Source organism: Hyperolius riggenbachi, chromosome 6 (genome assembly GCF_040937935.1).
Source record: "Hyperolius riggenbachi isolate aHypRig1 chromosome 6, aHypRig1.pri, whole genome shotgun sequence".
Taxonomy (NCBI): Eukaryota; Metazoa; Chordata; class Amphibia; order Anura; family Hyperoliidae; genus Hyperolius; species Hyperolius riggenbachi.
In genome coordinates this window covers 43449502-43475412 of record NC_090651.1, presented here as the reverse complement: position 1 = coordinate 43475412, position 25911 = coordinate 43449502, and the positions used below count along the sequence as shown (strand labels likewise).

General features: G+C 46.1%; 1 protein-coding gene across 1 annotated transcript in view; it reads right to left on the bottom strand.

The window, feature by feature from the left end:
* Positions 1-25911, bottom strand: part of PIGK (phosphatidylinositol glycan anchor biosynthesis class K) — a 203702-nt gene that overhangs the window by 165958 nt on the left and 11833 nt on the right. The window contains exons 2-5 of the mRNA XM_068239190.1: positions 19626-19679; positions 17032-17123; positions 4445-4580; positions 303-414 (exon numbers count right to left, since the gene is read on the bottom strand). Coding sequence (XP_068095291.1) covers positions 303-414; positions 4445-4580; positions 17032-17123; positions 19626-19679 — 394 coding nt within the window. The remainder of the gene's footprint in view (positions 1-302; positions 415-4444; positions 4581-17031; positions 17124-19625; positions 19680-25911) is intronic.

The window sequence follows — 25911 nt, the reverse complement described above, 5'->3', positions numbered from 1 at the left end:
GCATTGCAGCATTTGCAATCTTGCAAATGTTGCACCAGTTTAGCCTGCTGCTTTGGTGTACTTGCCCCGTGGTGCCCTAGGCCATGGCCTAGGTGGCCTTGGCCTAAATCCAGCCCTATAACTGTGAAATTGGCAAATGGGCAGCAACAAATGCCAGAGATTCTACCCTTCTACTGCAGGAAACTTAAATAGTGTTTTTGAATATGAACTGAATTAGTTAGTTAATTCTACATCCTGGCTAACCTTTCCTGGCTCTGCTGTAATATCTCTGAGCATAATTACAGGACACAAAACACAATTACCGGTCATGTAGATGAGAATGTTACTGCGGTCATCGGAGAGGAGGCGTTTCAGCCGCGGAGTGCTTGGTGGTAATCTGCCTGTCAGCACACGCAGGAAGTTCTCTACGGTGACCTATGGAGCAAAGAAAGGAATCACATGACCTGCTAGATCACTTGTAGGTTATCAGCTGTGTATAACAATGCATATAGGCTTCCACAGGCTGTGAGCAAGGCCGTTTCTGGCAGGAGGCAGGGTAGACATTTTGTCTCAGGCAGCACCTTCTAGGGGGAAGAACAGTGCTGGCTTCTCAGCCTGCCTCAAGGCTTCCCAGGTGTACCATGTGCCACCGACTCTGGTAAAACAGTGCAAGTGTTGCTCTATCTGCACACTGCTGGCAGCACAGACTGGGTTCATAAGTGGGCAGGGTCAACTGTTCTTGGGCATATCAGAATGTAACAATTGAAAACACTACCAGTTTGACACATTTTTGGGGGGTGTGAGAACGGATCAAATAAAAGGTAATCCCTGGTTAAGAAATGAGATAGTGACTGCAGGTTCAATCTTAACCTAAATGCATTTGTAAGTTGGACCACTGTTCCACCTCTGCCCCCTATACCTCCTATGTGCACCCCTCTGTTCCCCTGTGCCTCCAGTGTCCCCCTCTGTAACCTCCTATCCCCCTATAACTCCTATCGCACCCCCCCCCCCCCCCTTCCCCATGCCTCTTTCTGTCCCCTGTGCCACCTTTAGTGTTCCCTGTCACACTTCTTCCACTTCCTGTGTAGCAGAAGCAGTGCTGCTCTCACCTCCCAGCCGAGTCACACGCTGTGCGTCTATTCACTTTGCTCATGACAACAGACAAATATTTGTTAAGCACTTTCCTCCAGTAGCACCCAACGTGCATAAGCTTGTCTCATATCAGTACACTGGGAAAAGTTATGTGATCATAAATGCCAGACTAAACAGGTGGCTTTTCAGTTTTAATTTAAATGTGTCCAGGGTTGGAGCGGTCTTGACTGAGTGTGGCAAGATGTTCCAAATGGTAGGGGCAGCATGACAGAAAGCTCTGGCTCCAAAGATTTTTAGTTGAACTCTGGGCGTGGTCGTTATTAGGTGCTTTTGATCTGAGGTTGTGGGAAGTGTGACGCAGTTGCAACAAATGCTTCCTGAAGTTTCATTCCCTGTCGGTCAGTAAACTCATGCTGTACACAGTGTTGGAGCGGCTTTGCTGCTGGGCGCTGACCTCTGATGACAAGAACCTCAGTTTTGTCAGCATTTAGTTTAAGCCAGTTGACATTCACCCACTCATGAAGCTAAGCTAAGCATGTGTTTGTTTTTGGGATGGGGTCTGTCACGTCAGGTGTGAATGACAAATATAGTGTCACCAGCATAGCAGTGGTATGCAAAAACATTTTTTTTGGATGATTTTTCCAAGTGGCAGCAAGCATATGGGGAACAACAAAGGACATAGTATCCGGCCCTGGGGATCACCATATTTTAGTGGAATAGGGTTGGACCTGAAAGGCCCCAAGGCTACCCTTTGCGTTCTGGTGGCCAGGAAGGAAGAGAACCATTGGAGGACTAAACCATCAATGCCACAGTACCTTTGCGGCCTGTTAAGCAAGATTTCAAGTTCAACTGTATCAAAAGCCGCTGATAGAGAATGCAGTATCAGGATGGAACATTCGCCTCTGTCTCTGGCCATGAGCAGGTCATTGCAAAGAGCAAGAGCTGGCTCACAGATGTGGTGCTTCTTGAAGCCAGATTGTATGGGGTCAAAAATGTTGTTTCATGAGAGCCTGGTTTCAAGTTGGAGGTACACAGACTGTTTAATAACTTTTCCAAGAAAGGGGAGGTTGGAGACAGGTCTGTAGCTACTCAGAATGTACAGATCTAGGGATGGTTTCTTGAGTAGTGGGCTGAGGACTGCTTCTTTCAGACAGGTAGGAAACTTCCCTGCTTGCAAGGAACAGTTTACTTTTTGTTGAAATGCTGGCCTAAACTGACCAGGGCATTTCAACATGAACTGTATTGGGCCAGGGTCCAGGTCGCAGGTAGTCTAGCGAAGGATTAAAAGGACGTTTGAAAGGTCTTCTTTGGCAATTACCTTAAAGTGAACCAGAGACGAAGCACCCTCATGTATTTTACCCTATATATCAGTGGGAACATTAGAGAAAACACCTACCCTGCTCTCAGTTTCATCCTCACTGCTAGAAGTGTCTGTTATCAGCTGTCATAAGAATCCCCAACTGAGCATTCAGTCTACCTTTGCCGGGAATTATTATTGCTGAGTCATTATAGCAGAGCCACAAGGAGGCAGGCTTGGGCTTGAAAAGACACCAGAGAAGACAGACTCGGCTATAATCTTTCCGTAGCAAAGCTAGACTGAGTGCTCAGTTGGAGATTCTTATCAGAGGTGGTAACAGTCAGATTAAACAGAGAACAATGAAACAAAGAGCAGATTGGGTGTTTACTGTCATGTCCCCACTAATGTATAAGGTAAAATACAAGAGGGTGCTTCATCTCTGGTTCTCTTTAAAGGGAACATAAACTGAGAAGGAAATGGATTTTTCCTTTTAAAATAATGCCAGTTGCCTGACTCTCCTGCTGATCCTGTGTTTCTAATACTTTTAGCCACAGCCCCTCAACAAGCATACAGATCAGGTGCTCTGACTAAAGTCAGAATAGATTAGCTGCATGCTTGTTTCAGGTGTGTGATTCAGCCACTACTACAGCCAAAGAGATCAGCAGGACTGCCAGGCAACTAGCATTGTTTAAAAGTAAACATCCAGATCCCTCTCAGTAAAGGTTCCCTTTAAGGTCAGACCATAATGGTAAACTGTTATGGAATGCACTAAGAGGCTCTGCGCGCTAGTGCCTGGCACCCTCTGCATGACACAACATACAGGAAGAGATGCCGGGTACTTGAGTAAGCAGGAGGCGCAGAGAGGAGGACAAACATCGGTAGACTCGGCTGGGGGGGTGAGAGCAGCACTGCTTCTGCTGTGCCTTCGTCTGCAATACAGATTGGGCTGGGGGAGCACAGGAGGGAGGCACGTGTCGGGACAAGGGGAAGTTTAAAGCTGCTACTACATACTTCTCTTACTGGGTGTTTCAAACCCTAACCTATAAAGCAATTTAATCCATGGCAAGCACTGATGAGGATCAACCAATCCGAAACAGTGTGTATTCATGTTGGATTAGTCTGGCTCTGTAATATTGACAAACTGACAAATCATTGCATTCCAGTGGTCCTGGAGGGGTGTTTAGCTATCAGAGACAACAGAGATGATTTGCATATTCAGCAGTGATGCATTGTGGGTCCTCTCAGAGCTCACTCCAACCTGAATAATCGCAAATACCTTGTTTTAACCACTTCCGGATTCTCGGTGCGTATATGTACGCCCCTGAATCCTGAAGTGTATTCCATGGGTTCCATGTCAGTTCATGGAGGGTGTCTCCGTGAACACCCTGCGAGCCGATCTGCGGCTCGCAGGGTAAATGTAAACACACGGGGAAGATCTTCCCCGGTGTTTACATGTATACGGCGCTGCTGCGCAGCAGCGCCGTAGAGGAGATCGGTGATCCCCGGCCTCTGATTGGCCGGGGATCGCCGGCATCTGATAGGCTAAAGCCTATCCCATCAGGCGCAGGACGGAAATCCGTCCTGCGCCGCTCACAGGGGGAGGGAGAGGGAGGGAAGGGGAAGGAGGCCAGGAAGCGCTGCGGAGGGGGGCTTTGAAGAGCCCCCCCGCAAGCGCAAGCAGCCGGTGATCAGACCCCCCCAGCAGGACATCCCCCTAGTGGGGAAAAAAGGGGGGGGGGGGGGGGGAAGTCTGATCGGCCTGGCTGCAACCTGATCTGTGCTGTGGGCTGGAGAGTCCACGCAGCACAGATCAGCACACAATTTCATGGTATAGAAGTGGTTAAGGCAAACTTCTGTTTTGCATACATTTTAGTAAGGAGGCTTTTTGGTCTCTTTCAGCCCCTTATTATTACACACCTAGGAGTTCTGGTTCACAATGAGCTTGCTGGGCAATCTGTAACTGTGGAAATGATGTAATAGTGATGGGATCGTGCTGTTCATATGTCGGGACTACCTGTAGTGCAAAACTGGCAACACTTTCTGTGACCAGACTGCTGCTGAAGTCAGAGGAGTTACCTCATAGCCCCTGTAGTCAACTTCCACATTATCCCCGTAGACATTGAGCTCCATGTTTTTGTGGCTGAAGACGGTGGCTGGTTTGGGGTTCCTCGGGTTACAAGCCATGTCGTCAGCAAGCATCAGGATGATGTGGCTGTTAGAAGAGAAAGAGAGCCTGTTACAAGCCAGAAATTCTCATATACCAATTATTATCGTACTTTACAGTAGGGAGGCATGGCCCCTCCCATGCAGTCTGACAGGGTGGCATGGCCCCTCCCACACAGTCTGTCGGTAGGGAGGCATGGTTCCTCCCACACAGTGACAGTAGGGAGGCATGGCCCCTCCCATGTAGTCTGTTTAAAAAAAACAGTTTATGTTTACTTTGCAGTAATGTCTACATATTTTTATATACAGTAGCTATTAAACATAGGAAGTTTGTTGCATTTTAAAAACCCATCTCTAGGATTAGGCAAGCTTTGGCTTCCATCCTCCCCCCCCCCCCCCCCCAAATAAATGTAAAGCTTGCCCTACCCTATGCTGAAATCCCTCCTTATACTGACCAGGACGTCCAAAAGTTCTAGCGATATCCTGCGCTGGTGGTCCCATCCGGCCCCAATTGGGTTTTGAAGGCGGGTTGTTGTGTCATTTCATCTGAGAGGAGGTGTGGTGCATAAGTCTTACACCCCTTCTTTTAAAGTGGATCCGAGTTGAAAAACTAACTAGAACAAGTAACTTGTCTATATATCTTATCTAAAGTTTAGATAGTTTACACAGCAAATCTATCTGCAAACAGCTTCAACGGTTTATGATTATTTCTTCCTGTGATACAATGAGGGCAGCCATGTTCTGTTTGTCACATTGTCACAGGCTGAGGGCTGGAGATGCTGTCAGCTTGCCTGTGTGTAAATTCAGTCCCCTCTCCTCCTCCTGTCTGCCTCTGAAATTAATGGCTGGTAAACTCCTCCTTCTCCTGCCCAGACTGATCCCCAATAAGCCCTTGCTACAGTGCCAAGGCACCGTGAAAAGCTGTGGGTGAGGCCTGTGTAGTTTATAGGGAATTAGAGTATTAAAATAAAACAAAGTATTTGGCTTGAGGAATGCCCTATAAACTCTATGTAAGGAACACAATTATGCAATGAGAAAAAGTGGAACTTTAACCCAGAATTGAACTTTATCCCAATCAATAGCTGATACCTCCTTTACTAAGAGAAATCTTTACTTTTTCTCATATAGGTCACTGGGGCTCGATTGGATGCGCGGTGGCAACTGCATTTGCAATTGGGATGTCCGAAGGAGGGGGTCCCGGGGGGCCATTGTGCCCCCAAATGTATACGTGTTCCCTTCCCCCATGCCCAGGGTTCGAATTCTCACCTGTCATGCCAGCGTGAATCCCAGCCTCCTCCAATGTCACTGCGAGCGACCTGTACAAGTGTCACTGCGAGCGCCTTTACATGACATAGATGAGGAGGACAGGGATCGTGCAAGCGTGTGACAGGTGAGACTTCAACATTGCACTCGGGCATGGGGGGGGTGGGGAACACAAATACATGTGGGTGGAGTAGAAGCAAGGCGATTGGAACTATGTATGGCCACCTTTAGCGTGTCAGTAAAAATTCTAATAATTAACAACATGGGTGAAAAGACTCAAAAAAAGATAACATTTCATTAAAACCAAATAAAATGGAAACAAAGTGAAGGGAACAAAACACTGAAATGTATTGCAAAAACGTTTTATTTAGCACAGTCAAAGCGTTTCGAGAGTGCAAGCCCACTTCATCAGGCCAAGAAAAGGGCTAATTGCTGTATAGCCAAAAGCACAAAGCGCCTTTCTATTTATTAACAAAATTAAGTCAGACATTTTTGAGCAAAGTGTGATGCGTTTTTTTATTTCAATTACCGCTATATAGTATTGATTACATTTCTGGGCACCACCTCCACATCTGCTTCAATTATTGCACTGAAGCCAATTTGCCCAGAAAAGGCATTCCTTATGCAGGACATTTCTAAGTACATTTTCTCTAAATTCATGAAAATACTGGCGGTTGTTTAAAAAATTGACCTCACAAATGAAAGGCTATTAAATGTTCTACAGATATTTAAAATTATGCTTTTGAAAATTGTCCTTTAAACCCCAATTTAATAAGCTGAAATTACCAACAGGGTGAATTAAGAGCAAGGGATATCTTTAAGTGCTCTTTTTTTTTGAGAACGGTGATGAGCAGCAAAGTGTGCGAGTAAAAAAAAAAAAATCTTCTGTGCAACAAAAAAAGAAAAAAAGTTCCTACTTGAGAAGTCATGCAGAGATCTTAGAAAGTACACCGCGGAGATCTTTGTAAGAAACTTCAAACTCATTATTCAGGTCAGTGACGAAGCTGAATGCATTAAAGTGATTGTAATTCCGAGAATGCCGACTTTCAGACAGTCCTGACACCAAAGGCTCTGAAATGGGTTTTCAGTAAAAAATAGCGCTTTAATTTTCTCCTTAATGACACATAATAGTGAGTTCAAGGATATTACAGTGAGACAGCTTCCCTCAGAGTCTGGTAGCTAGAATGAAGAAGACTGGATTCATTTGTCCAAGAAAGCTTCCTTCCTGCAAATATGGTTCAAGTCCTAGCTAGAAAACCAAGTCGTAGCAATAAAGTGGACCTGAACTCAGAACTTCCCCTCTGCTCTAAAAGACACGCAACAGCACAATAACCTTTAAAGAAAAACATTTCTTTGTTGCAGCTGATACAAAGCCTGAAATAAATCTGCAGTGTTTCTACTTCCTGCTTTCATGGACATATTGTTAACATTCTCTGCTTTCAAATTAACGTATCTGTCGTGGCAGTCAGCTGACACAGGGGAGAGATCAATTTGCAACTTGTGATTAGACATAAATGAGGGGGACTTAGACAGGCTAAACTCTCTAAATACATACAGGGTGCGTTTCCCTATGTTTTCCGGCTGTCCTGTGCAAGAGTTCAGGTCCACTTTAACGATTTCAGCAGTTTTACTTTTATGGTGACAAGGTAGCAGGTTCACTTTAATAGACAACTTTATTAAAACCACACTAGCACCTCTCCAGTGTTTACTGTACTCTGATGGTCGGCACCTCCCACTTCTCTGATGCCACCCCTTTCTGCCAATCCCTCCGTTGGCTGCAAAAGGATCCAGTTCAAACTCCTAACAGCTGTACATATGCTATTTCCTCCATCCTCTCTCCCAGAACCTTCGCTCCTCCCACGAGACCCTCTTGTCACCCAGCATAGTCACCCACTTTCACTATCGCATCCAGGACTTCTCACCAGTGTCACCTCTACTTTGAAACTCTTTCCCACAGCCTATCCATCCTGCTCAAAGACTGGAAATTTTTGAAATGTACCCTCAAGACACTTGTTCAAACAAGCTTATAATTTGCTACAGATAGAATTTGAAGCTCATTGCCTCATCTAACAACACCTTCATCTACTCCCCAGTATCTCCACCTCACTACACTCTAGATCAGGGGTCCCCAAACGTTTTGGGTCGAGGGCCAGGTCAACATACTTCAGACTGCTGGGGGGCCGGAGTATGCATAAAATGATGTAGAAATCTTTGTGGGCCAGACAGTGAAGCCTACCCAGGTGACTACCTGCAGTCCAATTGGACAGCAATGTCACTTGATGTGGAATTTGATTGGAAACCAGCAAAATTACTGCTTTCTGGCTTCCATGTGGATGGGTGATACCAGTACTGCTATTCCATATGCGGACCACCAATATTTAAAGAGACACTGAAGCGAGAATAAATCTCGCTTCAGTGCTTATATTCAGCAGGGGCACGTGTGCCCCAGCTAAAACGCCGCTATCGCGCCACTAAACGGGGGGCCCTTACTTCCTAAATCCCCTCCGTGCAGCGGGGGATCACTTCCGCATTCAGGCAGGGCTAATGGCCGCAGCCCTGCCTCAGGCGTGTCTTTCAGCGCGCACCTCCGCCTCTCCCCCGCCCCTCTCAGTCTTCCTTCGCTGAGAGGGGCGGGGGAGAGGCGGCAATGCGCCGCTGATAGATGGCGCTGAGTGGCAGGGCTGCAGCCGTTAGCCCTGCCTGAAGAGCACCAAAATCTACGACCAAGTTGGCCGTTGATTTTGCAGGTGGGGGGGGGGGGGGGTTAGGGGTGAAGGGACCCCCGTTCAGCCGCGGGATAGCGGCGTTTTGGCAGGGGCACACATGCCCCTGCTGAATATAAGCACTGAAGCGAGATTTATTCTCGCTTCAGTGTCTCTTTAAAGATATAGCTGACCGCATCTATAAGTAATACATTTTGTGTGTGTGGGGGGCCGGTAATAAAGCCTCAGGGGGCCACATTCGGCCCACAGGCCTTGGTTTGAGGACCAGTGCTCTAGATTGTAAGTTCGCAAGGGCAGGGACATCCCCTTGTGTTTCTTGTTTCTGTGGATCAAATAAACATCTATCAGTATTGGTGATGTTTTTCAAACTACACATCAATAGTATGTATCTGTACTTGTGACACTGGTTGTCCTGATTGTACAGTGTGTTAAACTGCTCGTTTATCTACGCTTCCCATTGTTGTATGTTTTTGTACTTTGTACAACGCTACGGAAGATGTTGGCACTATACACACTGAGCAAAAATATAAAACGCAACACTTTTGCTCCCATTTTGCTTGAGCTTAACTCAAAGATCTGAAACATTTTCTACATACACAAAAGACCCATTAAAGAGAACCAGAGATGAAACACCCTCTTGTATTTTACCTTATAAATTGATGGGAACATGACAGTAAACACCTAATCTGCTCTGTGTTTCATTGTTCTCTGTTTAATGTGACTGTTATCACCTCTGATAAGAATCCCCGACTGAGCACTCAGTCTAGCTTTGCTACTGAAAGATTATAGCTGAGTCTGTCTTCTCTGGTGTCTGTTCAAGCCCAAGCCTACCCCCTTGTGACTCTGCTATAATGACTCAGCTATAATTATTCCCTGCAAAGCCAGACTGAATGCTCAGTCCTGGATTCTTATCACAGCTGATAACAGACACTTTTAGCAGTGAGGATGAAACAGAGAGCGTGGTAAGTGTTTTCTCTAATGTTCTTACTGATATATATGGTAAAATACACAAGGGTGCTTCGTCTCTGGTTCCCTTTAAGAACACTGCAAAAATTAAACATTCGATTCCCCCAGAGGATCTTCCAACCCTATTTCACGCCTTCATCACATCACAGCTGGACTACTGCAATGCCCTCTATGCAGGCCTCCCAAACAAGGACCTGCACCGCCTGCAATTAGTACAGAATGCTGCCGCCAGATTGCTAACAAACCAGCCTCGCCACTGTCACATTACACCGATCCTTCCCGCACTACACTGGCCTCGCCACTATCACATTACACTGATCCTTTCCTCACTGCACTGGCCTCGCCACTGTCACATTACACCGATCCTTCCCTCACTGCACTGGCCTCGCCACTGTCACATTACACCGATCCTTCCCGCACTACACTGGCCTCGCCACTATCACATTACACTGATCCTTTCCTCACTGCACTGGCCTCGCCACTGTCACATTACACCGATCCTTCCCTCATTGCACTGGCCTCGCCACTGTGACATTACACTGATCCTTCCCTCACTACACTGGCCTCGCCACTGTCACATTACACCGATCCTTACCTCACTACACTGGCCTCGCCACTGTCACATTACACAGATCCTTCCCGCACTACACTGGCCTCGCCACTGCCACATTACACTGATCCTTCCCTCACTGCACTGGCCTCACCACTGTCACATTACACCGATCCTTCCCTCACTACACTGGCATCGCCACTGTCACATTACACTGATCCTTCCCTCACTGCACTGGCCTCACCACTGCCACATTACACCGATCCTTCCCTCACTACACTGGCTACCAGTAAAATGGAGACTACTCTTCAAGATTGGACTGCTGACATTCAAATCCCTGCACAATTTGGGCCCTGGACACATGAAGGAATTGCTGAAGCTGCACCACACCTCTCACAACCTCAGATCGGCAGGTTCCATAAACCTGGTCACTCCCAGAGTGCACCTCAAAACCTCTGGAGACAGAGTTTTGGCATTAAAGAGGAACTGTAGCGAAAATGATTATTTGTTACAATGTTCATTTAGGCCTCATTCACACTGCGTTTCGCTCACACTCAGCGATTTTTTTTTTCAAATCGCTCTGCTCTGTGTGTTATAAGCGCTTTTGTAAACGCTTTAGCAGAGCAATTATTTAAATCACTTCCTGACGCCAGTCAGGAAGTGATTACTTTGCCCCAGTAATGAATACATACAATGTATTTATTCATTAAAGGGATACTGTAGGGGGGGAGGGGTCGGGGGAAAATGAGTTGAACTTACCCGGGGCTTCTAATGGTCCCCTGCAGACATGCTGTGTTGGCGCAGCCACTCACCGATGCTCCGGCCCCGCCTCCAGTTCACTTCTGGAATTTCTGACTTTAAAGTCTGAAAACCACTGCGGCTGCGTTGCCATGTCCTCACTCCCACTGATGTCACCAGGAGAGTACTGCGCAGACACAGAACATACTGGGCCTGTGCTGTGCGCTCTTGGTGACATCAGCGGGATCGAGGACAAGGCAACGCAGGCGCAGTGGTTTTCAGACTTTAAAGTCAGAAATTCCAGAAGTGAACTGTAGGCGGGGCCGGAGCATCGGTGAGTGGCTGCGCCAACACAGGATGTCTGCGGGGGACCATTAGAAGCCTCGGGTAAGTTCAACTCATTTTCCCCCGACCCCCTACAGTATCCCTTTAAAACGCTGGGGAAATTGCTATACAAAGCGCTTTTTTAAGCGCTTTGCGATTTTCCTATACCGTCTATTCAGGGCAAATTGCCCTGAAAATGGTCCATGCAGCACTTTGTCAGCGGCAAGCAAACGGAACGCTCCAATGAGAGCTATCTAATTGGAAAGCATAGTGCAAGTGCTTTTAGGGCGATTTGTACACATCGCCTGCGCTTAAAAAATCCAGAAAACGCCTCTAGTGTGAACGAGCCCTTATAGATTATTTAGTCAGTGTTTGCCCATTGTAAAATCTTTCCTCTCCCTGATTTACAGTGGGTTGCAAAAGTATTCGGGCCCCCTTAAAGTTTTCCACATTTTGTCATATTACTGCCACAAACACAAATCAATTTTATTGGAATTCCACATGAAAGACCAACACAAAGTGGTGTACACATGAGAAGTGGAATGAAAATCATACATGATTACAAACATTTTTTTACAAATAAATAACTGCAAAGTGGTGTGTGCATAATTATTCAGCCCCCTTTCATCTGAGTGCAGTAAGGTTGACTATAGACATTGCCTGATGAGTGCTAATGACTAAATAGAGTGCACCTGTGTGTAATCTAATGTCAGTACAAATACAGCTGCTCTGTGAGGGCCTCAGAGGTTGCCTAAGAGAATATTGGGAGCAACAACACCGTGAAGTCAGAAGAACACACAAGACAGGTCAGGGATCAAGTTATTGAGAAATTTAAAGCAGGCTTAGGCTACAAAAAGATTTCCAAAGCCTTGAACATCCCACGGAGCACTGTTGAAGCAATCATTCAGAAATGGAAGGAGTATGGCACAACTGTAAACCTACCAAGACAAGGCCATCCACCTAAACTCACAGGCCGAACAAGGAGAGCGCTGATCAGAAATGCAGTCAAGAGGCCCATGGTGACTCTGGACGAGCTGCAGAGATCTACAGCTCAGGTGGGAGACTCTGTCCATAGGACAACTATTAGCCATGCACTGCACAAAGTTGGCCTTTATCGAAGAGTGGCAAGAAGAAAGGCATTGTTAACAGAAAGCATAAGAAGTCCCGTTTGCAGTTTGCCACAAGCCATGTGGGGGACACAGCAACCATGTGGAAGAAGGTGCTCTGGTCAGATGAGACCAAAATGGAACTTTATGGCCAAAATGCAAAAACGCCATGTGTGGCGGAAAACTAACACTGCACATCACTCTGAACACACCATCCCCATTGTCAAATATGGTGGTGGCAGCATCATGCTCGGGGGGTGCATCTCTTCAGCAGGGACAGGGAAGCTGGTCAGAGTTGATGGGAAGATAGATGGAGCCAAATACAGGGCAAACTTGGAAGAAAACCTCTTGAAGACTGCAAAAGACTTGAGACTGGGGCGGAGGTTCACCTTCCAGCAGGACAATGGCCTCAATTCACTAAACTTATCTCCTGTCTTTAATAACTCTTCTAGAGTTGTTACCATGGTGATAAGGCATGTAGTATTCAGGAAACATTTTACCTCAGGGAAGCCTAAAGTTAACTCTTCTGTCTTTAAATTAACTCTCCAATCCTTAAAATAACTCCAGAGTTAAAGACAGGCTGTTAATTAGCTGCATGTGAAAATAACTACAGAGGAGGTAAATTAACTACAGAGGAGGTAAATTAACTACAGGAGAGGTAACTTAAGGAATGAAGAGGTAAGATAACTCTCTCACGTGTGGAGGTAAGTTTTCTCTTGCCTTATTATCTCTAGCATGATCTTAGTGAATTGAGGCCAATGACCCTAAACATAAAGGCCTCAATTCACTAAGATCATGCTAGAGATAATAAGGCAAGAGAAAACTTACCTCCACACAGTGAGAGAGTTATCTTACCTCTTCATTCCTTAAGTTACCTCCTCTGTAGTTATTTTCACATGCAGCTAATTAACAGCCTGTCTTTAACTCTGGAGTTATTTTAAGGATTGGAGAGTTAATTTAAAGACAGAAGAGTTAACTTTAGGCTTGCCTGAGGTAAAATGTTTCCTAAATACTACATGCCTTATCACCATGGTAACAACTCTAGAAGAGTTATTAAAGACAGGAGATAAGTTTAGTGAATTGAGGCCAAAGCCAGGGCAACAATGGAATGGTTTAAAACAAAACATATCTATGTGTTAGAATGGCCCAGTCAAAGTCCAGATCTAAATCCAATCGAGAATCTGTGGCAAGATCTGAAAACTGCTGTTCACAAACGCTGTCTATCTAATCTGACTGAGCTGGAGCTGTTTTGCAAAGAAGAATGGGCAAGGATTTCAGTCTCTAGATGTGCAAAGCTGGTGGAGACATACCCTAAAAGACTGGCAGCTGTAATTGCAGCCAAAGGTGGTTCTACAAAGTATTGACTCAGGGGGCCGAATAATTATGCACACCCCACTTTGCAGTTATTTGTAAAAAATGTTTGGAACGATGTACGATTTTCGTTCCACTTCTCACATGTACACCACTTTGTATTGGTCTTTCACGTGGAATTCCAATAAAATTGATGCATGTTTGTGGCAGTAATGTGACAAAATGTGGAAAACTTCAAGGGGGCCGAATACTTTTGCATTCCACTGTATAATCTGCAATGTATCACTGCTGGTGACATCTTTGGTTCTGCCAGGTGATCTGTACGGAATGCTCGTTACTGAGAGTTCTATGCACATAGGGAGATGTTGCTTGCTTGGCAGTTGGAAACAGCCGTTATTTCCCACAATACAATGAGGTTCACAGATCGCAAACTGTCAGGACCATGGTCATGACATCACACTGTGGGAGGGGTTTCACCACAATACCAGCCACAGATGTCCCCGAGAACATCTTTCGAGAAAAGGGTAAAGATTTCCTGTGGGAAAGGCAGCTACTGACTGGAATGAAGTTCAATCTTGTGTTACAGTTCCTGCTTAAGTCAGCCAACCGTAATCCAGACAGAGTCCCTTCAAGCTGCAATGCTACCAGTACACAGATGGTTAAAGATTTTAATGACAAGACATCCATTTCACAACATACAAAAGATTTGGAGTGTTTGATTTATGAAGACAGATAAAGGAAGGTGAGAATATGTAAAATGTACGCTCAGCGATTTTCCTTCACCTTTCGCGCCACTCTCTGCAGCGTAAAGGCCGCATCTTTTCATCTACTGTTCTGTGTGCAGCGAAAGTCTCTAACAGGTGAAACTACTGTACGCTGTGTTCCAAAATCTATTGTGAAGGAATACAAAAGCTGTCAGCTCAGCGATGGCTGTGGTTATACTGTTATTTTTTCCATTCCCCTGGAGAATCGCTAAAACACACATTAGTCATTCTTAGTGCATTATCATCTGCCAAAGTACCCCAGAAAGTGCAGCCTATCTTTTCACGATTGGCTAGTGATATCACTGAGAACACAGCCTATCTATTCACTAGAGACCAGTGACATCACTCAGAATGCTGCCTATCCACTCCATAGAGACCAGTGACATCACTGAGAATGCAATCTATTCCTTTCCTAATGACATCACTGAGAATGCAGCTTATCCATTCACTACTGACCAGTGACATCACTGAGAATGCAGCCTATCCATTCACTACTGACCAGTGACATCACTGAGAATGCAGCCTATCCATGCACTACTGACCAGTGACATCACTGAAAATGCAGCCTATCCATTCACTACTGACCAGTGACATCACTGAGAATGCAGCTTATCCATTCACTACTGACCAGTGACATCACTGAGAATGCAGCCTATCCATTCACTACTGACCAGTGACATCACTGAGAATGCAGCCTATCCATTCACTACTGACCAGTGACATCACTGAGAATGCAGCTTATCCATTCACTACTGACCAGTGACATCACTGAGAATGCAGCCTATCCATTCACTACTGACCAGTGACATCACTGAGAATGCAGCCTATCCATTCACTACTGACCAGTGACATAACTGAGAATGCAGCTTATCCATTCACTACTGACCAGTGACATCACTGAAAATGCAGCCTAATCACTCACTAGAGACCAGTGACAGCACTGATTATGTGATGAATCTGGGATATAATGCTGGGCATACACGGTGCAAGTCTGCGCCGGAATCGAGCCGCTGACTCGATGCCGGTGCGTCCCCGCTCACGCGTGGATCGATTCCTGAGGATCAAGCGCGGAATCGATCCGCCGCGGTGATCGGACAGGTTGAATATTATCAATCGAGCCATCAGCGACTCGATTCATAACAACTATCGTGCCGTGTATGCCCAGCATAATAGCTACATTTAGGAAAATCTAACTAATGCTGGGAATCCACCATACAATTTTCTGTTATGCTGGGCATACACAGTAAGTTTGTTTCCTTATCAATCGAGCCGCTGATGGCTCGATTGATAATATCCGACAGGTCCGATGACCTGCCGGATAGATTCCCCGCTCGATCCCCGGCGGACAATAGCGGGGAATCGAGCGGCTGATAAGGCACGCCCGCGGGGACGAGCGGAAATCAATCCGCGCGGACGAGCGGTGACGCGCCAGCATCGATCAATACCGGCACATAAACTTACCGTGTATGCCCAGCATAACATTCTTCTGTTAGATTTTTCTGTTAGATTTTCTGTTAGAATGCATAATTAGATTATTTTCTGTAGAGAATGGTCATTATCTCTGGTGCATTGTCTTCTCGTTATCTCCTGCTGAGTAGAACAATGCCTAATTGCTCGGCAGATAGATGGTAAGATTGATACATTTCCAACATGTTGAATTTAGAGAATCTAATGCTGGGCATACACGGCGCAATAGTTCTTATCAATCGATGGCTCGATTGATAATATCCAACCTGTCCAATCACCGCGGCGGATCGATACTGCGCTCGATCTCCGCGGGCGGACAATGAACAGAAACAAAGCGCTGATAAGGAATGCCCGCGGGGAAGAGCGGGAATCGATCCATGTGCCTGCGTGGATGAGCGGGGTCACGTCGGCATCGAGCCAGCGGCTCGATTCCGGCGCATAACAGAACAATCTAACAGGAAATTGTATGGTGTAAGGCAGGCGTTCTCAAACTGGGTGCCGCGGCACCCTGGTGCGCCTTGAGCACCTCCCAGGGGTGCCTCGGCATGCCTCCCCATCCTTTGTACAATGCCATCAGGTAATGCAACCAGCTGCATTACCTGCCAGTTAACCTTTAAGCATAATGGGGGAGAGGGCCACTGACTACTTAGAGGTGGATGCTGCCTAATAGGCATCGCTAGCTACTTGGAGGGGGTGCTACTTATTAAAGGTCATAACGGTATTTTGGTAGTTGTTGCCGAGGGGTGCCTTGAAAAAATGTCAAAGCCATCAAGGGCGCCCTCACCCAAAAAGTTTAAGAACCACTGGTGTAAGGGCCCATTTCCACTATCGCAAATTCGCATGCAAATTCGCATAGCAATACAAGTGAATGGGACTGTTTCCACTTGTCAGGATTCCTTTGCGATTTTCTGTGCAGAAAAAATTCGCATGGCAGAGCCATCAGAATTCACATACCGCATGCCGCTATGCGAATCGCATACAATGTATTTAATAGGAAAGTCGCATGAGGTTTAGGTATGCGAATTCGCATGAAAATTCGCATAGACCTGCATGCGAAATTCGCATCCGCATGCGAATTTTTACCGTGGCGATTCGCACCGCACAAGTGGAAATGCAGCCTAATCTCAGCATAAGTGGCCTCAGGAACAAAGAGGTTGTAGGTTTTCTTTTTTTTTAATCTTCCTCTAAATCAACTCAGCCAAAACCGCCATACATGTTAAATGAGGGGGGAGGGGAACTGACAGATTAACACCAACATGGTGTTAATTAGAAGGAAAAAAATTCTCACCTGTCAGGGATCCCAAGTCTTTTAACACTCCGGTAAACAGAGAGCGTATTCGCTACATGGCGATAATTAAACCAGAAGCGAGACGTACAGACCTTTAAAACACAATTAAACAAATTAGATAATGAGCTCACGTTATGTAACTGTATTTTAATAACTGTAAGATAAAAATAATCACGTACAAACATTTATGGCAGAATACAACTTTTAAGGCATAACTATAGTTTTTATGGGTACTTATCCGTTAGCCGGGCGCATTCTCTAGGTGGCGACAAAACTCCACCAGAGTTACATCTTTCCCTACTATCCATGTCGGCCTGGAGGAGGAACAGTAATTAGCGCCACCTGCCGGATGCGCCCGGCTAACGGATAAGTACCTTTTTATGTTTTGTTAAACGGTACCAGATATCAACAATAAAAAATAAAAAAAATTATACATAGCTGGAGCTTCCTCCTGCCCCTACAGGCTCATCAGCTCCTCACCAAATCCACCGGCCACCTGGATCTTCCGCTAGGCGGGCCGGTAATTCAGCCAGTCAGCGCAGGAGCGGTCCAGCCGCACACCCTCCCATCCACGGGCCAAACATACACAGTTCCCTCCGACGTGCTGAATTACCGGAGGAATTGGTGGAGGATCCCGGCGGCCTGGGAGGACAGCGAGGGACCGACGAGCCTGAAATGGGGCTGGAGAAAGCCCCAGTTATGTACATTTTTTTTAACCTCCTGAGTGTTACGCCGCTCTGGAGGTTTTGCAGCCTCAGAGTCCCTCAGTATAATTTTAACTGATTACACACTTGTATAACCTTTAGCTAGCACTAGGCTAGCTAGTACATGTGGCCGGCATCCCCCCAATTGCTACTGATCCCCCCCCGATTCCCTGCTAATACATTACCCAGCCTGCATCCAGCGATCAGCGCAGTCTCCCCGAACAGCTCTGCTCTTCTCTATGGAGAGGATCGTACATTATGTCATCGACGTCATGCGCAGACCCGATCCTCTACATAGAGTGGACCGGAGATGTGCAGGGAGGCTGCGCGATCCAGGCTGGGTGATGTATTAACGAACAGCAAGCAATGGGCAGCGCTCACAGGCTGCAAGTGAAGTGAAAACTCCAGAGATATGCCAAGTCCCTTGGGGCTAAATACACACCTTGAATACAAATCAGATGCAAATTATGTGCTAACACTAATCTAAATTCTAAAATTTGAATGCAAGCTGACACCCCTGGAGGCAGCTAGCCTGAAGTATACTTAAGTTTTGTACAGCAGTTTTGGGTAATGTATTAGCCGGGGGATCGGGGGGGGGGGGGGAGGCTCAGCAGCAATCGGTGGGATACCGGCCACACGTACTAGCTAGCCTAGTGCTAGCTAAAGGTTTTACAAGCGTGCAATCTTTTAAAATTATACTGAGGGACTCCTGGGGTCAGCAAGCGGTATGCCCGACACAGTGTCGGACATACCGCTAAGGAGGTTAATCTCCGGTTTACTTTAAAACGGAAACTGAAGTGGGAGGTAGGTGGAGGCTGCCATTTGCATTTTCTTTTACGCAATACCAGTTGCCTGGCTATCCCGCTGAACCTCTGCCTCTAATACTTTTAGCCGCAGACCCTGAACAGGTCAGATCAGGATGCAGCAGATCAGGTGTTTCTGATATTATTATCAGATCTGACAAGATTAGCTGCATGCTTGATTCTTGTGGGATTCAAACACAGCTAAAGCCAAAGTGATCAGCAGGGCTGCCAGGCAACTCGTATTGTTTAAAAGAAAATCAATATGGAAGCATCCATATTCTTTTCATTTCAGGTATCCTTAAAAAAGGAGTCATCAGAGAATATGAGGGCAATAAGTGCTACTTACCCGGGGTTTCGTCCAGCCCCAAGCTCCTAGCATGTTCCTCGCTGCAGCTCCGCGGTGAGCCGTTCACCTGTGAAGCTTCCTGGTCCCCGTCGATCACGTCAGGCCGGCCTGTGCCTGCGGCACTATCAATCACCGCCATGTGGACCGGAGCGTACTGCGCAGGTGCAGAACTACTGCGTCTGAGCAGTACACTCAGGAAGAGCTGAGATTCTAACCCTGGTCTCCTGTGTCAGAGGCAGAGCCCTTACAGAGAACCCAAAGGTGGGTATTTAAAATCTTAAGAGAACACAGAGGCATATCCTAGCCTAGCGCCTTTTACAGGGGGACACAGCAGGCCCCAGGGGGGGAATTTGAGGTGGCAATACAGAGACACGTCTTAGCACACAGGATATGTCTCTGTGTTCTCTTAAGATTTTAAATACCCACCTCAGGTTCTCTTTAACCAGTACACTATCCAGCAATCTAGCAATGTATGCCTAGATTCAACCAAGAGACAAATCAACTCAAATCTGATCGGAGAGAGATCTGTTTCCTGCCCATACGCAGGCTGATTCCCCATCAGATTCAGCATGAAATCTCTTGGGAATCGGCCTTGTGACGCAGGTTACCCAACCTGGCAGTTCTCAAATCGGATTAGCTGGATGGATAGGTACAAAAGGTTCTTTTTTTTTAGACCGTTCTCAATGTCATCAGAACTTTGAGGTTTCTCCTTATTCATTTGCTTAATAAGTAAACACTTACTAAAACTGCCCAGTTGTTGGTGTGTCCACTTCTGAAGAAATGCTCAGCTTTGTTCTGGAATCACAAGAAGAAAAGTAAGTAATGACAGGTGATCTGTAAACCCTGCAACATTTCTCATCATGTCCTTCTAGCTGCTGTCAGTTTTGTGAAATCTAGCACAGTGCAGCACTAATACAGGAGCTTCGAACAAGGGTTCCCAGAAGTACCCTATGACAGTGGTAGAGGAAGTGACAGATCCGCCTGTTACAAGGGCAAGAAAACATGGAAGAATTAAAAGGTTCCCTTACAACCTCTACTTCAGTGCATAATGTAGCATCACCTTTTTACAGCTGGACAACTTACCCTCTTGAGCGGGCGTCATGGAGGACTCATAACTCTCCCGGTAACAGTAATTCAGTCATTTAAATTCATTCTCCATGAGAGTTTAGAAGAAGACCAGGCACATAAATAGGGAGTGCTGTCAAAGGGCCTTTAATAAGGAAGGGCAACTATTCATGGGGTAGGACATCCAACCAATACTGCCTGATAAATGCTTTAGAATTTGACCATGTGCATGCTTTGCAAATCTGTTTTAGACCTTGTTCACATTGCGTACGGCTCACGTGTCCGTGCACAGAGGGCATTTTTTTCCAAGGATTTTTAAACTGTTTTTCGGCAATTTTCTGTGCGTTCGCTTGTTTGTGTGCGTATTTGTAAGCGCTTTTGCAGAGCGCTTCTGTCTTTTGAACCGGAAAAAATAAATACAATGTAATTTAAAAAACAATCACCCAATCGGTTGCCAAAGTGATTTTGTGAGCATTTTTCCTATACCTTCCATTGAGGCAAATCTCCTCAAAAATGGCCCAAGCACCGCTTTTCAAAGCGGATCGCAAACAAACCGCTCTGATATGAACTTTCTCATAGAGAATCATTGCACAAGCACTTTCAGGGCGATTTTGAAAATAGTCTGCGTTACAAATTTTACAAAAACGCCTTTAATGTGAACAAGGCCTTAATGAGTCTGATGATTTCTGAGCCCAGGAGAGGGTTTTGCTTTAGTGTAATGAGCTTTAAAGGACACCTGAGACTTAATTTAACCTGCTGGGCGTTTAAATTCCCGCGGCCGCATGGCCACGGGAGGGTTTTCTTCGCCCGATTTTTATTCCCTTTCATGTAGCTAGCCTAGCGCTAGCTACATGATTCTCCCCTTCCTCCTCTCTCCCTCCCACCCTTCTGATCGCCGCCGGCGATCACGCTCATAAGGAAATCCCGTTCTGAACGGGATTTCCTTTAGGGCTGCCCCTGTCGCCATGGCGATGAATGGAGTGACGTCAACGTCGTGACGTCACTGGGACTCCCGATCCACCCCAAAGCGCAGCCTGGCGGCAATTGGCCAGGCTGTGCACGGGGTGTGCGGGGGGGGGGGCCCTCTTTCTCGTCGGGTAGCGGTGGATCGGCGGCGGCGATCGGGGCAAACACGCAGCTAGCAAAGTGCTAGCTGCGTGTTTGAAACATTTTTTTATCAAAATCGGCCCAGTGGGGCCTGAGCGGTGCCCTCTAGCGCTAGGGAGGTTAAAAAATAAATAATTTACAAAAAAAAAAAACAACACCAATAGATATTTACCTCAGGAGGGGGAAGCCTCTGGTTTCTAATGAGGCTTCCCCGTCCTCCTCAGCCCCTTCTCCCCACTGACCATAATATCTAGTTTCGGGCGGTACGCTCAGGCGCCGGCAGAAATCGCCGAGCCCGATAGGGTCCGCTCTACTGTGCGAGTGCAAACTACCTGCGCAGCAGAGCAATACCGATCAGGCTCGGCTATTTCCACTGGAGCCCATCGGAAAGCCGCTGCTGCGCCTGCGCACATGCAAGCAAGGTCTTCACAAGCCCTTGTCAGTGGATCTTCAGGCGTCCCAGGATCTTCTCTGGTGAGGAGGGCGGGGTTAGCTTGAGCATTCAGACTTATTTGCAGCCCCTACCTTTCTCTAATGACCATCATTAAAATGTGCCAGAGGTGAAAAGATAATATCAATATACGCTTACCTCAATGTTCTAGAGCAGGGGTGTCAAACGTAATCGCATAATCCAGTGGTTACCAAACTTTTTTGGGTGAAGGCACCCTTGGTGGCTTTGAAATTTTTTTAATGCACCCCTCGGCAAAAACAACTACCAAAATGCCATTATGACCCTTATCAGGCGACGACCCACTCCAAGTAGCTAGTGATGCTTATTAGGCACCGCGATTCCTCTCATGTTCAACTTCACCCATGGTTGCCGGGACTAAAGGTTAACTAGCAGGTAATGCAGCCACATTGTATATCAATGCGCGGTTGCATTGCCTGATGGTATTGCATAAAGGATTGGGATGCGTGCCGAGGCACCCAGTTTGAGAACCCCTGGATAATCTGTTAAATCGCAAATGCTGATATGAACCTTCTCATAGAGATTCGTTGCACAAGCATTTTGTGGGCGATTTAACCACTTCAGGACCACAGTCTTTTCGCCCCTTAAGGACCAGAGCCTTTTTCTCCATTCAGACCACTGCAGCTTTCACGGTTTAATGCTCGGTCATACAACCTACCACCTAAATGAATTTTACCTCCTTTTCTTGTCACTAATACAGCTTTCTTTTGATGCTATTTGATTGCTGCTGCGAGTTTTACTTTTTATTATATTCAGCAAAAAAGACATGAATTTTGTCAAAAAAATGACTTTTTTAACTTTCTGTGCTGACATTTTTCAAATAAAGTAAAATTTCCTATACATTTGAGCGCGAAAGTTATTCTGCTACATGTCTTTGATAAAAAAAAAACCATTCAGTGTATATTTATTGGATTGGGTAAAAGTTATAGCGTTTACAAACTATGGTGCCAAAAGTGAATTTTCCCATTTTCAAGCATCTCTGACTTTTCTGCGCACCTGTCAGGTTTCATGAGGGGCTAAAATTCCAGGATAGTCCAAATACCCCCCAAATGACCCCATTTTGGAAAGAAGACATCCCAAAGTATTCAGTGAGAGGCATGGTGAGTTCATAGAAGATTTTATTTTTTGTCACAAGTTAGCGGAAAATGACACTTTGTGACAACAACAACAAAAAAAAAAGTTTCCATTTCTTCTAACTTGCGACAAAAAAAAATGAAATCTGCCACGGACTCACTATGCTCCTCTCTGAATACCTTGAAGTGTCTACTTTCCAAAATGGGGTCATTTGTGGGGTGTGTTCACTGTCCTGGCATTTTGGGGGGTGCCTAATTGTAAGCACCCCTGTAAAGCCTAAAGATGCTCATTGGACTTTGGGCCCCTTAGCGCAGTTAGGCTGCAAAAAAGTGCCACACATGTGGTATTGTCGTACTCAGGAAAAGTAGTATAATGTGTTTTGGGGTGTATTTTTACACATACCCATGCTGGGTGGGAGAAATATCTCCGTAAATGACAATTTTTTTATTTTTTTTACACACAATTGTCTATTTATAGAGATATTTCTCCCACTCAGCATGGGTATGTGGAAAAATACACCCCAAAACACATTATACTACTTCTCCTGAGTACGGCAATACCACATGTGTGGCACTTTTTTGCACCCTAACTGCGCTAAGGGGCCCAAAGTCCAATGAGTACCTTTAGGATTTCACAGGTCATTTTGAGAAATTTCGTTTCAAGACTACTCCTCACGGTTTAGGGCCCCTAAAATGCCAGGACAGTATAGGAACCCCACAAATTACCCCATTTTAGAAAGAAGACACCCCAAGGTATTCCATTAGGAGTATGGTGAGTTCATAGAAGATTTTTTTTTTTTGTCACAAGTTAGCGGAAATTGATGTTAATTGTTTTTTTTCACAAAGTGTCATTTTCCGCTAACTTGTGACAAAAAATAAAATCTTCTATGAACTCACCATACTCCTAACGGAATACCTTGGGGTGTCTTCTTTCTAAAATGGGGTCATTTGTGGGGTTCCTATACTGCCCTGGCATTTTAGGGGCCCTAAACCGTGAGGAGTAGTCTTGAAACCAAATGTCGCAAAATGACCTGTGAAATCCTAAAGGTACTCATTGGACTTTGGGCCCCTTAGCGCACTTAGGGTGCAAAAAAGTGCCACACATGTGGTACCGCCGTACTCAGGAGAAGTAGTATAATGTGTTTTGGGGTGTATTTTTACACATACAGATGCTGGGTGGGAGAAATATCTCTGTAAATGACAATTATTTGATTTTTTTTACACACAATTGTCCATTTACAGAGAGATTTCTCCCACCCAGCATGGGTATGTATAAAAATACACCGCAAAACACATTATACTACTTCTTCTGAGTACGGCGATACCACATGTGTGACACTTTTTTGCAACCTAGGTGCGCTAAGGGGCCTAACGTCCTATTCACAGGTCATTTTGAGGCATTTGGATTCTAGACTACTCCTCACGGTTTAGGGCCCCTAAAATGCCAGGGCAGTATAGGAACCCCACAAGTGACCCCATTTTAGAAAGAAGACACCCCAAGGTATTCCGTTAGGGGTATGGTGAGTTCATAGAAGATTTTATTTTTTGTCACAAGTTAGTGAAAAATGACACTTTGTGAAAAAAACAATAAAAATCCAATTTCCTCTAACTTTTGACAAAAAATAAAATATTCTATGAACTCATCATACACCTAACAGAATACCTTGGGGTGTCTTCTTTCTAAAATGGGGTCACTTGTGGGGTTCCTATACTGCCCTGGCATTTTACGGGCCCAAAACTGTGAGTAGTCTGGAAACCAAATTTCTCAAAATGACTGTTCAGGGGTATAAGCATCTGCAAATTTTGATGACAGGTGGTCTATGAGGGGGCAAATTTTGTGGAAGCGGTCATAAGCAGGGTGGCCTCTTAGATGACAGGATGTATTGGGCCTGATCTGATGGATAGGAGTGCTAGGGGGGTGACAGGAGGTGATTGATGGGTGTCTCAGGGGGCGGTTAGAGGGGAAAATAGATGCAATAAATGCACTGGGGACGTGATCGGAAGGGGGTCTGAGGGGGATCTGAGGGTTTGGCCGAGTGATCAGGAGCCCACACGGGGCAAATTAGGGCCTGATCTGATGGGTAGGTGTGCTAGGGGGTGACAGGAGGTGATTGATGGGTGTCTCAAGGTGTGATTAGAGGGGGGAAATAGATGCAAGCAATGCACTGGCGAGGTGATCAGGGCTGGGGTCTGAGGGCGTTCTGAGGTGTGGGCGGGTGATTGGGTGCCCACAAGGGGCAGATTAGGGTCTAATCTGATGGGTAACAGTGACAGGTGGTGATAGGGGGTGATTGATGGGTAATTAGTGGGTGTTTAGAGGAGAGAAGATCTGCGGGCGATCTATTGGTGTGGGTGGGTGATCAGATTGCCCGCAAGGGGCAGGTTAGGGGCTGTTTGATGGGTGGCAGTGACAGGGGGTGATTGATGGGTGGCAGTGACAGGGGGTGATTGATGGGTGATTGACAGGTGATCAGTGGGTTATTACAGGGAATAACAGATGTAAATATTGCACGGGCGAATTGATAAGGGGGGGTCTGAGGGCAATCTGAGCGTGTGGGCGGGTGATTGGGTGCCCGCAAGGGGCAGATTAGGGTCTAATCTGATGGGTAACAGTGACAGGTGGTGATAGGGGGTGATTGATGGGTAATTAGTGGGTGTTTAGAGGAGATAAGAGATGTAAACAATGGATTTGGGAGGTGATCTGATGTCGGATCTGCGGGCGATCTATTGGTGTGGGTGGGTGATCAGATTGCCCGCAAGGGGCAGGTTAGGGGCTGATTGATGGGTGGCAGTGACAGGGGGTGATTGATGGGTGGCAGTGACAGGGGGTGATTGATGGGTGATTGACAGGTGATCAGTGGGTTATTACAGGGAATAACAGATGTAAATATTGCACGGGCGAATTGATAAGGGGGGGTCTGAGGGCAATCTGAGCGTGTGGGCGGGTGATTGGGTGCCCGCAAGGGGCAGATTAGGGTCTAATCTGATGGGTAACAGTGACAGGTGGTGATAGGGGGTGATTGATGGGTAATTAGTGGGTGTTTAGAGGAGATAAGAGATGTAAACAATGGATTTGGGAGGTGATCTGATGTCGGATCTGCGGGCGATCTATTGGTGTGGGTGGGTGATCAGATTGCCCGCAAGGGGCAGGTTAGGGGCTGATTGATGGGTGGCAGTGACAGGGGGTGATTGATGGGTGGCAGTGACAGGGGGTGATTGATGGGTGATTGACAGGTGATCAGTGGGTTATTACAGGGAATAACAGATGTAAATATTGCACGGGCGAATTGATAAGGGGGGGTCTGAGGGCAAT